This window comes from Lactuca sativa, chromosome 4 (genome assembly GCF_002870075.4).
Source record: "Lactuca sativa cultivar Salinas chromosome 4, Lsat_Salinas_v11, whole genome shotgun sequence".
Lineage (NCBI taxonomy): Eukaryota > Viridiplantae > Streptophyta > Magnoliopsida > Asterales > Asteraceae > Lactuca > Lactuca sativa.
Genome location: NC_056626.2, coordinates 334,015,347 through 334,031,806, shown reverse-complemented (window position 1 = coordinate 334,031,806; position 16,460 = coordinate 334,015,347). Strand labels below are relative to the sequence as shown.

General features: G+C 35.0%; 1 protein-coding gene across 1 annotated transcript; it reads left to right on the top strand.

The window, feature by feature from the left end:
• Positions 1–5,281: 5,281 nt before the first annotated feature.
• On the top strand, positions 5,282–14,788 carry LOC128133337 (uncharacterized). Its single transcript, XM_052770627.1, has 19 exons — positions 5,282–5,607; positions 7,354–7,506; positions 7,774–7,937; positions 8,028–8,135; positions 9,267–9,896; positions 9,986–10,060; positions 10,175–10,303; positions 10,399–10,473; positions 10,551–10,760; positions 11,025–11,177; positions 12,404–12,618; positions 12,727–12,844; positions 12,942–13,074; positions 13,148–13,349; positions 13,412–13,517; positions 13,583–13,723; positions 13,812–13,935; positions 14,018–14,134; positions 14,206–14,788. Exons 1-19 carry the CDS (start codon positions 5,409–5,411, stop codon positions 14,592–14,594), a joined length of 3,441 nt encoding a protein of 1,146 aa, XP_052626587.1. The 5' UTR covers positions 5,282–5,408; the 3' UTR covers positions 14,595–14,788.
• Positions 14,789–16,460: the final 1,672 nt, after the last annotated feature.

The window sequence follows — 16,460 nt, the reverse complement described above, 5'->3', positions numbered from 1 at the left end:
TCCCTTTAATACACATTCATTGCTGACATGTACGCCTAGTCATTAAATGAACTGATGTGATAGATATGATGTGTTATATAATGCTAAGTTTACCGTAAAGCTTGATATCCATCTCATTAACTCAATTAATAACTAAGCGTCAAGGTCCACAATGAAACCGGTAAAATGTGTGTTATCGAGAAAAAATGACGGGAAATAAGTTGATGAGATGGATGTGCTTGGAATTAGACAATTTAAAATTTCTCATAAACTTCAAAAATAATAAAGTTGTTGCTAGTTTATGTAATTATTGTAGTATTCGTCGAATGCATTTAATATTCCAAAAAAATATATAATGTAACAGGGTATCAAGTTTTACGGTAGACGTAACATTATATAACCCAACATATACATCTCATCATCTCATTTTATGACTGAGTGTCTATGTCAGTAATGAAACTGGTAAAATATGTGTATAGGGAGAAAATGACAAATTTACCACTTTACTAACAATTCATGTTTTTTCGTAAACAAAATTTAGTTCGAGACTTATTTGTAAATTAGGATAAAAATAATAAGATTTCAATGTGTCTAACTCATTCAGATTCTAACCCAGTCAGTTCTAACCCAATTAACAACTATCAAACGCCCCTTAGAAGTTGATTGAGTTAACTTCTAACTAAAATTTGTTGTTTCGTTTACATTTGACTGACTGTGCAAAATAATTCTATTACCCTTAAACAACATTTTTTTATAATAATTCTTTTATGATTTACCACTTAATTTATAACATTATATTTTTTTTATAAAAACATTCAACAAAACCAAGAATTCCAAATGTCTTTCCAAATTAAAATAATTGTTTTGCTTTAAATTCAACAATCCTACAAATTAACAAAACCAAGAATTCTTTTATTGAAAACACAAGAATGTATGTAATTATTGCAAACACACATACTCTCTCTAAGCTGCCATTTTTTGTCATTGGTCCTATACTCCTGCTATCTATATTTGGTCTTATACTCTTGTTATACTCGTGTTACCTATCTGTAAAACCCCGTTTATTTATTAAATAAATAGATAAAATTTATGAAAGAGTAGTAGCCCTAAAATCCATACTATTCAATGAGATGTTGGTTTTGGGAGCCAAATGTTATAATTTTAGAAGTTGGGGGTTAAAAGTGTAAGCTATGGATTTAATTTGAAAATGATTTCAGAAGTCAGGGTGTGTTTGGTAATTACTGGACTTAGATCGAAAAGAATTTTGAAATGTTGAGGGTTAAATGATAACTTATGGGACTTGAATTGTTAAGAATCTATAATGTTGGGGGCTGTGTTGTAACCTATAGACCTAAGTTGAGAAGAAATTGAGAGGGAGGGACTAAAAGTGAATTTTGGGCTTAAGTTGGAATTTGACGGGGTCATAACCCGTCACCCTTCTTCTTGGCATCCATTTAAAGCATGGCTTTAAACAACCCTAACCCTAGGACCATTTTTCAGCCGCCACATCTCGTCTCCAGCCGCCGCCACCCCACCTTCGTGTTTTTCCGATCAGGCGAGACCGGCGAGTTCCAGCCGACTGCCGCCGCTGCTTCACCATCCAAAGCCACAATCGCTGCCGGTGATGTCGTGGGTAGCCGAGGGAGACTGTCGAAGACCGGGGATGGGATCGTAGTTTGTTGCCACTCCCGTTGAAGGCGTCGCAGTCGCCGGGCGTCGCGACTGCTCCTTTCCGACGTCACCCTCCGACCGGTTTATCGCTACCACCACTCCCAACTGTTCCACTGCCATCGTTACCTGCTGTTGTTCCGCCGCTGCTTCTATCGCTGGCGATAAACCGCGAGTAGCCGCCGCTCCGTCGATGCTGTGACCGCCGAAACCCTGACGCCCCCGCCCTTACAGCCATTAAAATCGAAGACCGATAACTGATGCTGCAGCTGCCGCGGTACTACCCTTCTATGCCGCCACGGACCACTGTGAAAGGTGTTTGTGGGTGTGTCATAGTGTGTGTGTGTGTGTTTGTGTGTTGTGAGGGTATTAGGCTGCAGGAGGTCTTTTGGCCGGAGAAGTGAAGAAAGCCCTACTGCCACCACCGTGAGGTGGTGGTTGTCGTCCCAAAATACTTGTTGTCGCTGCCATGGGCCACCAGGAGGGTGGCTGGGGTGCACCTCGCAGATTAGAAGCAAGTATGGATGGTTGTGTTTCTGTTTTCTTTGGTGTATTGTGTGTAAAGTGTAGATCGGTCGGAAAACTGAGAACCACCACCACCACCTTAGGGTGGTGGCTGCCACCATGGGTGGGTGTGTTTTCTTTAGTGTGTGTGTGTGTGATTTTGGATCTTGAGTTGTAAATTGTAACATGAATGGTATAATGAAAAGAAATTGAAAACCACCACCATAGGGTGGTGGCTGCCGCCACCGGCCGTCGTGTCGGGTGGCGGTGTGCTTAGTTGTGTTGGAATTGCTAGTTTGGGGATGTTTGGTCAAAGGACTAAAACCCTAATGGGCCTTGAAAACCTAATGGGCCCAATGAGGCTTAATGGACATAAAAGCCCAAACATGTGTCTGATGGGCTTAATGGACCCTAATGGATCCAAGGACTTAGCTAATGGGCCAATTGGGCTAAGATGGGTTGGAAAACCCTAATGCCATCAAAACCCTAATTTTTGGGGAATTAATCGAGACACACGAGAATTATTTAATAATTTGAGATATTAAATAATAAACTTTGGCAAAGATTAGTCTAAGCGATAATGGACTTAATGGATTGAGTCCTTAATGGATTAAGTCCTTAATGGGTTAAGTAGAAAACTTAACCCTAATCATCATTTTATGTGAAACCCTAATTTCACTTGGGTTTATTGTTGGGCCTTTCTTTTGGGCCTTGAGGGTTGGGTAACTATTGGGCCATCCAAAGTCAAGCCAATGAACTAGAATAATTTAATGGGCCTGGGGTAAGGCCCATGTATGGTGCTTGGGCCCAAATTGGAAAATTGGGCCATAGATAGGCCATAGTTTGGCCTTAATGATTATATGATATTGGGCCTTAGAATGAGACCATGTATAGGCCTAGGCCCAATTTGGAAAATTGGGCCATGTGTTGGGCTTTGATTCCTAGTCGACTTTGGACCTATGGATTGGGCCTTGGGCTTGAATAAGCCAAGCTAGGGGTAATGTAGTAATTACCCAAAGAATGTACTTATGGTTATGTATTGGGACCCAATTATTAATTGGGTCTTATTTTGGTGTTGACAGTTCGGGAATCTGTCAGCCAGCAGCTGGGGTCGAGTCTGCGAGACTTCAGCAAGTGTGAGATTGTGTCTTCAGGACTTCAGCAGTGTGAGGTGAGTTACCTTCTAGTAGCGGTGAGTCTACGACCACAATGCCGGCCCACCAGTAGGAGTTGTATGTTGGATGTTTGTCTTTGTGATATCATCTATGTTTGCTACTACCTGATACGTTATATGCTGGCATGATATGTTATATGTGATCGTAGTAGAGTTCGGTTGTTAGGACCGAAGGGTATGTCAGACACCCCAGAATGTCTGACAGTATGTGATGATATGTTTATATGCTGGTATGATAAGTTATATGTGATAGTAGTAGAGTTCGGTTGTTAGGACCGGAGGGTAGTCAGACACCCCAGATACGTCTGACAGTATGTGATGTTATGTTTATATGCTAGCATGATCTGTTATATGAGTTAGAGGTAGTAGGAGGGGAGCAGTCCCCGAGTTCGGTTGTTAGGACCGATGGGTAGTTCAGACACCCCAGATATGTCTGATAATATGTTATGTTATGATATGTGATAGTAGTAGTAGTAGGGGGTGAAATAGTCCCCGAGGTTCGGTCGTTAGGACCGAAGGGTAGTCAGCACCCCAGAATGGCTTGACATGGGTAGTCAGCACCCCAGAATGGCTTGACACGGGTAGGACGGCACCCTAGAATGGCCGCATGGGTAGATCGGCACCCTAGAAAGGCTGTACCGGGTAGGTCGGGCACCCCAGAAATGCCTGACAGTATGTATGTTATGTGATTGTGTGGTATGTGGTATGATGGGGGAACTCACTAAGCTTCGTGCTTACGGTTTTCAGTTTTGGTTTCAGGTACTTTGTGTTTAAAGGAAATGAGCCGGCTTGATCGCTGCGCATCACACTATGGTTTTCCGCACATGAGATCTTTGGGATTACACTATGATATTGTTTTATGATAACATGTTTGATTATTTCTACTTTGGTTTTGACATTACATAATATTACAGATGTTTTATTTCATTGTTGGTTTTAAAATGACGTAATTAAAAATGAAATTTTTGGCATGTATTTTTGGGATGTTACACTATCACAACCTGAATAACCATAATCTATGCAAGGAAACCCATCAATAACAATGTAATCTCGCTGACGATTTTCATCGAACACCTTGTGTGTGATGATTTGAAGTCCACCTCTGTACAAGCATTATTGGCAAAGGTACCCCAAAATTAAATTACAAACCTCAAAGAACTACAACTCAACCAAAATAGAAAATAATTTAAACATCTTGTTACCTAAATTTGAATTTACAAATTTTCCAAGAAAACTTTCAAAAAGAAACACACCCACATGCTGTGAAATTTGAATTATGATTTTTTGTCTTATTCTGATTGACCACCTCTATCTTTTACCCCTTGATCGATCCCCAATGAAACCAACAACCAAGAACTCTGGAAAGCATCACCATCAATAAAAGAAGTCCTCCCTTCATTAGCTCTGATACAACGATTTAGAATGGAACCATCAGAAGTTGTGTGATCAACTGAAGGAGACGAAGTATTACGTCAACGACAAGTGACAAAGCTTGTCATTTAGGGATGAGTGAAGGCTAAAACTCGGTTAGGAGGTTTTGAAATGAGGACCAAATCATCAAATTTATTTGGACCGAGTACGACAATGAACATGCAATATCAAACATGTCAACTTCTAAGTGAGGACTGAGTCCCTTTTTCTACTACTGGGTTAGTATCAATATCAAGTAGCTCCTAGCTCATTCAGTTTCTAACCCAGTCAAATCTAACCCAACTAACAACTATCAAACGCCATCTTAGTCGACAATGAAACCGATAAAAAAAAAGACAATATAAAATATAAAATATAAAATATAATTTGTTGCAAAAATATGTAATTTTCCCGAATATTTGTCTGACCCATTTTAAGTTTTAAGTTTTAACTAATAACCCGACCCTTAGATTTTACAAATTTACCCCTTAGAATTTCTTACAGCGACTAACGAGTTTTTACTCCTCTTCGAGCTCGGACTCCATGAACAGATCTTAACAAAACCTTCAAATTTCATGAACCTGAGATGCATAGAATTTTCCCCATCGAATCGGATACAGCGAAAGACATTTTTGAAATTTCAATGTTCTTGCGATAGATTGATTAGAGTCAAATGGACGTGGAGAAATCATCGCTGTGTAATTGCGTGGTAAACTTCTTATTGGAGGAGAATTACTTGTTATCAGCGTTTGAGCTGCTTCACGAGCTCCTCGATGATGGACGCGATGATCAAGCTATTCGCCTCAAGGAATTCTTTGCTGATCCCATTCAGTTTCCACCAGATCAGATCTCACGGTTTAATTCTCTTCGAGGTTGGAACTATTTGCTAAAAATTGTTGATATATTGTTATAATTGTCCTTAGTTGACTGAATTTTTGTCTTATAAATTATTAGTAGTGAAATTTGAAATGAGAGCAGGATGCGATGTGAATCCGCAGGGAACTAGGTTTGAAAATCCATACAGACTTCATATGTTTACAATCGCTTGTCATGTTGTATGACTGTTGAACTGGTTTTTCGCTTAAGTTTGGCTTGTTATCGTTTGACAATTGACATTGGAAATGAGAGCCGAATTTGATCTCAACTATCAACGACTTGAATTTTCTGTAGAGTTATTTAGTTTATGTGTTCGTGTAGGAGATTCATGGTGTGATTTCATGAAAGGCGAACCCTAGAAATAATAAAATTACAAGAATACGATTCTCTTGTTGGCTGATGAAATTTCACAAAGTGAACAAGCTTCATCTGTAAGTCTAGTATATGAGGATCAGTGTATCTGTTACTAATCAGACACTTGTATTTCTAAATTAGATTGCATGCAGTTCATTAGATGTTTTTCTGTTGACATACAGAATTAGCTGTGAATATGGTAGATTTCTCAATTGAATATTTATCCTCTTAGAATTTATATGCTCACAATCAAAGCCACTTTAGGAGCATGCATATATTCCTTGTGGTCACAGGTCGAAATCAACCTGAGAAGTCTTCATCCTAATATCCCAAATTAATGTTATCCATTGTTAATTTTGATTAAGCAGGATCAACTTATAGTTCTTTCTTTACAAATTTGGTTGACTTGTTTTACACTTACACCCATTTAGCAGGAGAGCCTTTGTTCTGTTTGAAGAATTCTTTTTTTTCCAATTCATAAGCTAGTGTAAGTCAATGACTTTTTAAGTACATAGCTTTTCCCATTTTCAGTTTTCCACTCAAATCTTGGTGTTCGTCTCCTTTCCTTTATCTCTTTGATTATTGTTTTAAATTCTTATCGTTGTTTGGTGATTTTTATGAGATTTGATGTTTATTCCGCATCAGTATAAAGTCTGAATCATTTGAATAACCATTGGGATACTACTTGACTATTAATCCAGTTTTACCATGTTGTTGAACATTGATGTTTGGGATTGGCAATCAATTGTGTAGTTCATTACTTGATTCACAAGTGGTATCTAGGATTTTGATCTGATAGATATTTCTTTGTATTAGCTTTTTCATCAAGATTTCTCTTATGGCAAGTAGAGATGAAGAATTTTTTGATTCAGTATTTCAGTTGCACCTACGCCAAGTACAACAACAGAATGGTGTAGTTTTCTTTGAAAAACAAATATTTTACTCCCCCTCTCAAGCAGCTTCTCTCTTCCTCTCTCCTGTGCACAAACCAAACCCACATTGCTATATCTGTTTATGTCATTCTTAATATCTGTTTGCTTTTGTTATATGGCCTCCATTTTCATGTGTCTAGTGTCTACCATGAAAATAAATAGGTTCTCTTATAACATCATAAACAGAATTTAAAAGAAGCTAGAATTCTAGGACATTAAGTTCTGAGTAGCAGTGTCCAATAGCTATGTCACACGTGTCTAATCCTTGGAACAGAACATCTGTATAACTGCTGCAATGTAGCCACTAATAATTTGAATGAAATTGATCGTTTTTAAGCCACTATGGCCCTGTTTCTATAAATAGTATTATAAGCCTGTTTGTATAAGATTCATATTTGTGAATAAATGCATTTTGGAGACTTATTTATTATTTATTTATTTATTTATTTGAACTAGTTGCCGACCCACAGAGTCTGCTGGAGGAAAAAGAAGCACTAGAGGAGAAACTAGCAATCAGAGACTATGAGAATCGTTTGGCTCAAGAAGACATTTTGAAGCTCAAAACTGAGTTGCAAAAGAAATCTGAGGCCAAACAAGATGAACCAAGTGGTAAAATGCTTAATTCATCTTCTATTTTCATTCAATTTTATGGGTTTTCTTGTTTGTGTGTAAAATACCTCTATTTGGTGTTACAAATGCTGTTTAAATATAAGAACCCATGATCATTTTATTCTATAACCATTAGTCATTTCCCCAATGAATAAGAAAACCATGTTTAGTGTAAATAAAATGATTAAACGTCAATTTTATCTACCTTACATTTATTGTTTTCTGAAATTACTTTCTTCTAAAATATGTAACTTATGATGTATGCAGATGCTAAAGCAAAAAACGGGTCAAGTATTCAACAAAGTGGGGAGACAAAATTCTCTGATTTGGGTCCTTTAAAGGCAGAAGAACGTCATGACCTAAACTGTGCTGTAAAGGAATATTTGCTCTTAGCAGGATACCGTTTAACTGCCATGACCTTTTATGAAGAGGTTAATTACTTTTGCTACTTTTCATTTGTACTTATGAAATATAAATGCTAACATTAAAAAGATTCAACATATGATTTTGGATTTTTTAAGGTTACTGACCAGAATCTAGATGATTGGGAGAATTCATCTGCATCTGTGCCAGATGCCTTGCGCCATTACTATTATCAGTACCTTTCTTCCACTACAGAAGCAGCTGAGGTAATTTAATTCTTCAAGCACTTTGCTTTATCTTCACACAACTTGCATCCCATGTATTTGTTAAAGGGAGAATTTTGTATATACCCTTAATAAGGCTATGTTTGGTGCACTAGCTGAAAAGCTAGCTGTTAGCTGAAAAACTAGCTGATAAAAAATGACGTTTGGTAAAACTAGCTGAAAAGCTAGCTATAAAATGACATTTTAAATGAATCTGTTTCTAGAATTAATTAGGGGGTATTTTTGGAAAATTTAAAAAAGCTCTCAAAAAGCTAGTCTAAGTAGCTTTTTAAAAAGCTAGCTTATAAGCTACTTTTTGGCTTACCAAACACGACAACATAAAAAAGCTCGAAAAATAAGCTAGCTATGGCGCGCCAAACATAGCCTAAACATCAGAATATCGTATTTGTCCAACTTAATTTCTAAATATCATATTTACCCTTCATAAAACTTTAAAATATCGTATATGCCCTTCTTAAACATCAAAATATCAATAGCAATATCTAAAATATAATCTATCTACAATCTATACTAATAAAAGAGTAGCTCTTTTGCCATGTGTCACCATATTAGACATTTTAATTAATGTGTTGCCACTTGTCAATCTATTAGTTTTCCATTTTAAATTTATTAGACCTCCTCATTAATGTGATTCTATTTTAAATTTTAAATTATTGTTTTCATTAATTCACAAATAAAAAATATCTAATATATATTAAAAATTAATTTTATATATTTATTTGAATCAATGATTATAATTTCACATAACTAATGAAAAATATCTCTTAAATTAATAATTTATTTAAAATAACTTATTAATAATTTTGAGTTTTTACTATAAAAGTTTGATTAATTTTATAACCGTGGTTCCCACGGGTTATAAACTAGTATGACAATATTCAACAATATCAAAGCTAAGCAATCAATGCATACATTCCATGTAGAGGGATGAAGATGAAGTGTTTTGTTTGTCAAGAGAGCAACATTCCAACAATTTAGAAGTAGAAGTTCAATTATTATAGACGTATGGATAAATATGATTAAAAGCTTTAATTATTATAATAATTATAAGATATAAAAAATGATTATAAACTATTAAAGTGAATATATCAAGAAGTACCTTATTTTTTTCAGGAGAAGCTTTCCATGCAAAAAGAGAATGACTCATTGGTGAAAGAAAACGAGAAGCTGAAACATGAAAAACAGACCTTATTAAGAAGCAGAGATTTAGTTGATTCACAGATAGCAACTCTAAAAAAGTCACTAGAGACTTTGCAGAAAGACATCAAGGAGAAAGATAATCAGGTTCAAGATGTAAAGCACTCACTAGAACAAAGAAGAAAAGAAATAACTGTCTACAAGGCTGAAATAACTTCACTTCAAAAGCAAACTGAAGCAGCTCAATCAGAACATGTGCCACCTGGCGATGTAGAAGATGAAGAAAGCTACAAGGAACAGATACAATCTCTACAACAGGAGATTGAAAGACTACATGCTACAAAATCTGGTGACACAACACCTGTAAAAAATGTTGAAGAAATAACCGATAGGAAAGATGAAGTTATAAAATTATGTGAAAATGACATGATATTATCACCATCAACTAATATGAGAGATCAAAACACTGATGATAAAAATCACGAATTTTCTAAATCAGATGACAATGATGTGGCTAAGGATCTCCTTAAAGACAATATGCAAGTCAAAACTTATAATGGGTTGACTCCAGAGTCAAATACTCCTGTTCAACATGATTCTAAAAAGGTCGTTTTTTGAGTTTTGACATCAAACTTTCAATTTACCAGTTGTTTTTTTAGTAATCTTTTTATGTATGCAAATTTTAACTTTTTCAGGGTCCTGGAACTATTCAGATTCTTTCAGATGCATTGCCTAAAATCGTTCCTTATGTGCTAATCAATCATCGAGAGGTTACCTTTTACTTATATCTATCCTCCTACTTTTTCTTCAGAACAAAATTTCAAAAAAAAAAAAAAAAAAAAAAAAAATCTTCTTGGGTTAATTGTTTGTTAAATTCCTTATAGGAGCTTCTTCCCCTGATGATGTGTGCAATTGAGAGACACCCAGATAGCAACACAAGGGATTCCTTGACACACACATTGTTTAACTTGATTAAACGCCCCGATGAACAACAAAGACGAATTATTATGGATGTATGTTTTTTTTAAACACTTAACAAATTTCATTTTTATATAATAAGTATATTCTCTTACTACTAAAATCATAACATATTTTCTTTTCAATTCAGGCCTGTGTCACACTTGCTAGGAATGTTGGAGAGATGCGAACAGAAACAGAGCTGCTTCCCCAATGTTGGGAGCAAGTGAGGATAAAAAGATTTCATTTTATTGTTTTATAGTTTTGTGATTTATTTATTTATTTTTATTTAATTGTATGCAGATTAGTCACATGTATGAGGAACGCAGGCTGCTTGTAGCTCAATCATGTGGGGAGCTTGCAGGATTTGTGAGGCCAGAGATTAGAGACTCCCTCATCCTATCTATTGTGCAACAGCTCATAGAGGATTCCGCCACTGTAGTTCGTGAGGCTGCTGCAAGAAATCTGGCTCTGCTGCTTCCACTCTTCCCAAATATGGATAAATATATCAAGGTCAGCATCAGCCTCAGCCTCACTAAATATGATTCCAGAGGCTATCAATGGAGAAACAAAGCTTTCTGACTTGACAGGGTTTCCATTTCCTACAATGTAAGCTATAACATGGTCTAAGGGAATGTCATGTCATGTCACCATTTTCCCATGATCATAATATGCCCAGTGACTTACAACAAAAATACAAAACCAAACTGTAAAAAAAAAATAAAATAAAATTATGATACTCTGTTTTCCCGATATATTTTTTTGTTTTTTTTTTAGGTGGAGGAAATGATGTTCCATTTAGTTTGTGATCCATCGGGAGCAGTTGTGGATACAACTATTAAAGAGCTAGTTCCTGCTGTGCTCAAGTGGGGTAACAAATTGGATCATATTCTACGAGTTTTGATTTCTCATATGTTGAGCTCTGTAGAGGTAAACTTAAATCCAATAAATACTTTCATTTCATTGATTTGTTTATTAATTATTAGAGTAAATTGCACGAATGGTCCCTATGGTTTGAGGTAATTTGCACGCCTGGTCCCTAACTTATTTTTTTTAACTCGGAAGGTCCTTAATATTTGTTTTTGTTACGCGTTCCGTCCCTACTATTAGTTTTTTTACGCGTTTGATCCCTATCTTGCCTAAAAAGACTATTATTTAAATAGAAAAAAAATGGTGTGGTAGGTAAGGTAACGTGAGGGGGTGTGATTGATGGTGTGTTTATTTAAATAAGTTAAAAAAATCAAGGGCAAAATAGTCTTTTTAGGTAAGACAGGGACCAAACGTGTAACAAAAACAAACCGTAGGGACCTTCCGAGTTAAAAAAATAAGTTAGGGACCAAATGCGCAAATTACCCCAAACCATAGGGACCATTCGTGTAATTTACTCTTAACTATTATTGCATCATACTTTGATTTCTTCCTATTACAACATTCTACTTTGAAAAATCTATTCAGTTATAGCAATGTCATTGAATGTCATCCAAATACAAATAATTTAGTAGGTTTTTCAAAGTATATTGTTGTAATAAGAAAAAAATTGGAAGTAAAGTGCTATAAATTATAATTAGGTAGATTTTTCAAACTATAGTGTTGTGATAACTAATAGGTTTAATCTCATAAAAGACCTTATATTATGTGTTTTTTCCTGATTAAACCTCAACTTTCTCTTTTTCCTGAAAACGACCTTGCATTTTTTCATTTTTCCCGTTCTGGCCCTTTTAGTCATTTTTTTTTCGAAAAACTTGTAAAATGTGAGGGTTTTTCGAGAAAAACAAAAAATTGAGGGTTTATTTGGAAACAGTTAGAAGGTTAAGTTTTTTTTTTTTACAGAAAAAATGAAAAAATACAAGGTCTTTTTTAGGAAAAAAAATAAAGATGAGGTTTAATCTGGAAAAAACATAAAATATAAGGTCTTTTATGAGATTAACCCTAACTAATAAGAAAAAAATTGAAAGTACTAGGTTCTAATAGAAAGAAATGAAAATAGGTCGTTATAAGTGAATACACAAATAAATGAAAGTAGGTTAATTTTTCTTACTTATAGCAAAATAGCAATTTTGTATATTTAGCACTTAAATTAATTCATTTTTCTTACTTATAGCAAAATAGCAATTTTGTATATTTAGCACTTAAATTAATACTTGCTATCTTTTCAGTGTTGTCCACCTGTTTCAGGGGTTGAAGATTCTGTAGAGTCACACTTCCATGTTTTAGGTGAAAGAGAAAGATGGACTGTTGATGTGTTACTTCGGTTACTGATGCAATTGCTTCCAATTGTACACCAAATAGCTATCGACACTTGTTCATATGAGTCTTTTTCAGAGTCTACAGGAACATTTTTTTCACTTCAATTGCTTCAAAAGTATGCAGAGTAAGTTCCAAGTTCCAAGTTTCAACACCCCTCTCCTGTTTATTTAAAATCATTAACACCCACTTTAACTTTAACTTTTCTAAATTACATTTATTTATTTTTTAACAGGGGACGTTTAGATTGGCCTACATTTGAGTGGCTTCATGATGATTGCTTTCCCAGTCTGATTCAGATTCTCTCTCTCTTACCACAAAAGGAAGATAGTTTAAGAAAACGCATCTCAAGTGTACAAAATATTTTCAACTTTATTATTTTTACTTTTTTTTTTTACCCTTACTCATATCTTAAACAAACCCTTATTCATCATTATTTCATTATCTCAGTTTTTACTAGCAGTTTCCACAAGATTTGGGGAGGATTATTTAACACATATAATCCTTCCTCTATTCTTAGTGGCTGTTGGTGATAATGCTGACTTGTCATGCTTCCGCTCCACATCCCAACCTAAAATTAAAGGTACAAACTTATTTAGTTATTTTCCCTTTTTTTTACAAAATATTCCATACTAAATATTTTTTTATTTTTTCAGCTCTAAGACCAATAATTGCTATGGATGCAAGAATTGCCACCTTGTGTGTCCTACCAGTTCTATTAGCAGGTGTCCTCGGATTCCCTAACAAGCATGAACTATTAACTGAATACTTAAGGAATCTCTTGATCCAAAGTGCTGACAAGACAACCCAGTCAGCAATCCACAGTGCTGACGTGTACAACTCTGTCCGTTTCCTTTGGTGCGTATTCCTTCATTTTTTACTTCTGGGATTGGATTAGATTACATTATTCTGTTTTGCAGCTTGTTTGAAGAACACCATAATCTGGTTTTCAATATCTTATGGGAGATGGTTGTGAGCTCCAACATGGATTTGAAAATCAACGCTGCTAAGCTTCTGAAAGTGATTGTAAGTCAATTTCTTTTTGACTTTTTTTTTAATCTTGATTTTTTAATCTCTTTGATTTTGAATAGGTGCCTTATATTGATGCTAAAGTTGCTTCATCACATGTTTTGCCTGCTCTTGTGACTTTGGGCTCTGAACCAAACTTACATGTGTTGTATGCCAGCATCGATGCGTTTGGAACTGTAGCTCAAAACTTCAAAAATGATGTTGTAAGTTAATTAGTAACATGTTATTTTTTTTTTTCTTTAGGATTAAATTCAATAGCAACCTAACTTATATATGTATATTTTCTGGTAGATTGTTGACAAAATTCGTGTTCAAATGGACGCTTTTCTTGAAGATGGATCTCATGAAGCTACAATTGCTGTTATTCGTGCATTAGTAGTTGCTGTTCCACACACAACCGAGAGCCTAAAAGATTATATCCTTTAATCTATAATTATACATTTATATTATGTATCAAAATAACTTTTTAATTTTAATTTTCTTTGACAAAAGAGCACATTTGTTATCAAAAATATTTCATCTTTCTTCAGCTCAACTCCCCGTAACCAACATGGTGCGACGCCGCGATCGAGCCAACGCATTTTGCGAAGCTATCCGTGCTCTCGATGCTACAGGTCTACTTTCATTTACTAAAATAATAAATAACCGAAAGTAAAATTACGAAAATGTCCTCCTCTCCTTGCAGATCTTTCATCAGCGAGTGTACGCGATCTCCTCCTGCCAACAATACAAAACCTATTGAAAGACACAGAAGCGCTCGACCCAGCACATAAAGAGGCGCTAGAAGTGATAGTAAAAGAGAGATCCAGTGGAACTTTTGATGCATTTAGCAAAGTCATGGGGACTCAATTTGGACTCCCGACCTCCATGACAAGTTTCTTCAGTGAAGGTGGACTTTTAGGAAAGAAGGATTCAGGAGAAATCCCACCACCACCACCACCCGACCCGAAAACTGTCATTACCCCACAATCACCCGTTGAAGACACAAGATTCAGGAGAATCATGCGAGGTGGTTTTACTGATATGCTTCGGGGGAAAGGTAAAAACAGCGATGAACTTTCACCCCCACATTAAAATCTTTTCTGTTTTTTCTTATAATTCTTATGATTTTTTTTTTAAACTTCTATTCTTTCTATAAACATTAGATCGGTTAATTTTTGTTTCGTAAATGAGAATTTTTGTTATGATGTTTTTTTAAAACGGCTCACACATGAACCCATTACTCCTAAATTTATACATGTCATCCACAACGCTATTTTTATCCCTCAGATACTCCTTTTGGTAAGATTTCGATATAGGATCATATGATTGTGATTTGTGAATAGGTTAGCTGTTTAACATAGATAGTAATGGTTTATCGGTAGAAGTAGCGAAAGAAAGTCAGTTTTGGACGATGTAAAAAAATTGCTTATTGCTTTTGCGTTCTTATAAGTATAGTATTATTGCGGTTTGGAATGTCGGCTAGTTGATTAGAGTCATCTAATCTAAACTAAAACTTATATTCAAGTTTCTGGTGATTTTTTTTTTAATATCCTCCTATCTTTTGTTCCTATTAATCTTCTTAACCATGGTTTTCTTTTCTATGTATAAAATTAAAAGAATCGAATCGTAAATACTGAAATTGGCTATAAAGATTTTATTGATTAAGTATTTTAATATTTAAAAGTTATTAATATGATTTCATTATTTCTGTTGAAAACTAAAATAATAAACATGTGTATTTGTATATATCTCTCTTTAGTAAAATATTTATTATTAAATGATACAGAGCCAGATAATAATAATAATAATAATAATAAAATAAAAAGTAGAAAACAGACAACGTTTTTATTCTAAAATGCAAAATTGTTTATGTTTTTGTATTTTTTTAATAAAAAAAATCGGATTTGGTTTTACTTACAAAATGGAACATATAGAGTGTGGATACTATTTTTGCGTAATCCGTTTTTTTTCTACGGATTTTACTTACAAAATTATAAATATTTCCGTAGAAAAGGAAGTTGTATAACTATTAGAGTCCATTTTTATCTCCTTGGCCGTTTTCCGGTTGAAATTTTAGGTTTTTGTACAACCCATTCATTTTTGAAACGGCTTCGCTATTTTTCGAAACTTTAAATTCAATTGATGATTGGTACAACATTTGTCACCTTTTCCTATCTCCTTGCGAAACATCTCAAGAATGCAAAACCAAAAATGATCTCCTGGTTGTGTATTTCCCGTCGTTAAATCTTCTAAAATGTCAACCCAAGCTTTTACCACAATTATCTTGTAACAATGTAAATTTTCAAAAGAAATTTTTGAAATTTAAAATCATATAAATCCTCATGACACATTTTATTAAAATTTCATTTGTTCAATTCACAAAACACAACTCCATGTTTTAGTAATTAATAATAAAGGATCCTCATAACTCTTTATCTAGTGTGTACAATCAATCGGTGCCGTCCCGCGATCCTAAGAACCCGAAACACATAACACATAATACGGTAAGCACGAAGCTTAGTGAGTTCCCCAAGATACCACATAAAACACGTATTAGCCACTAGAGGCTATAACTCTATGGACCATCTGGTCCTAACTTTGTGGACCCTCTGGTCCTAACTCTATGGACCTTTCGGTCTAACTCTTTAAACTCTGTAATACACACACACACAACATAAATCACATAGAAATAATGCAGTGCATCACATCACATAAATAGCATACAAAATACTCTGCCACATAACTCTAATTACCACTATAGGTAAAGTATAGTGAGAAGACTCACTTGACAAGCAGAAAGCAGCTATCCTCACACTTGAATCTCGAACTCGCCACCGCCTAACACATAGGATGAATATCTCTTATAATAACTCTTTTTCACGACTCAGATAATCGAAGGCGGTTCCTTCTCTTTCTAACTCTCTAAAAGTGGGTAAAAGACCATTTTACCCTTCTAAG

What these genes read in the sequence shown, in the direction of transcription:
- LOC128133337 (XM_052770627.1), top strand. Translation starts at nt 5,409, where the DNA reads ATGGACGTGGAGAAATCATCGCTGTGTAATTGCGTGGTAAACTTCTTA. An exon ending in TTCCCCAATGTTGGGAGCAA is followed by an intron (nt 10,474 to 10,550) that starts GTGAGGATAAAA and finishes AATTGTATGCAG; the next exon opens with ATTAGTCACATGTATGAGGA. An exon ending in ATATGTTGAGCTCTGTAGAG is followed by an intron (nt 11,178 to 12,403) that starts GTAAACTTAAAT and finishes CTATCTTTTCAG; the next exon opens with TGTTGTCCACCTGTTTCAGG.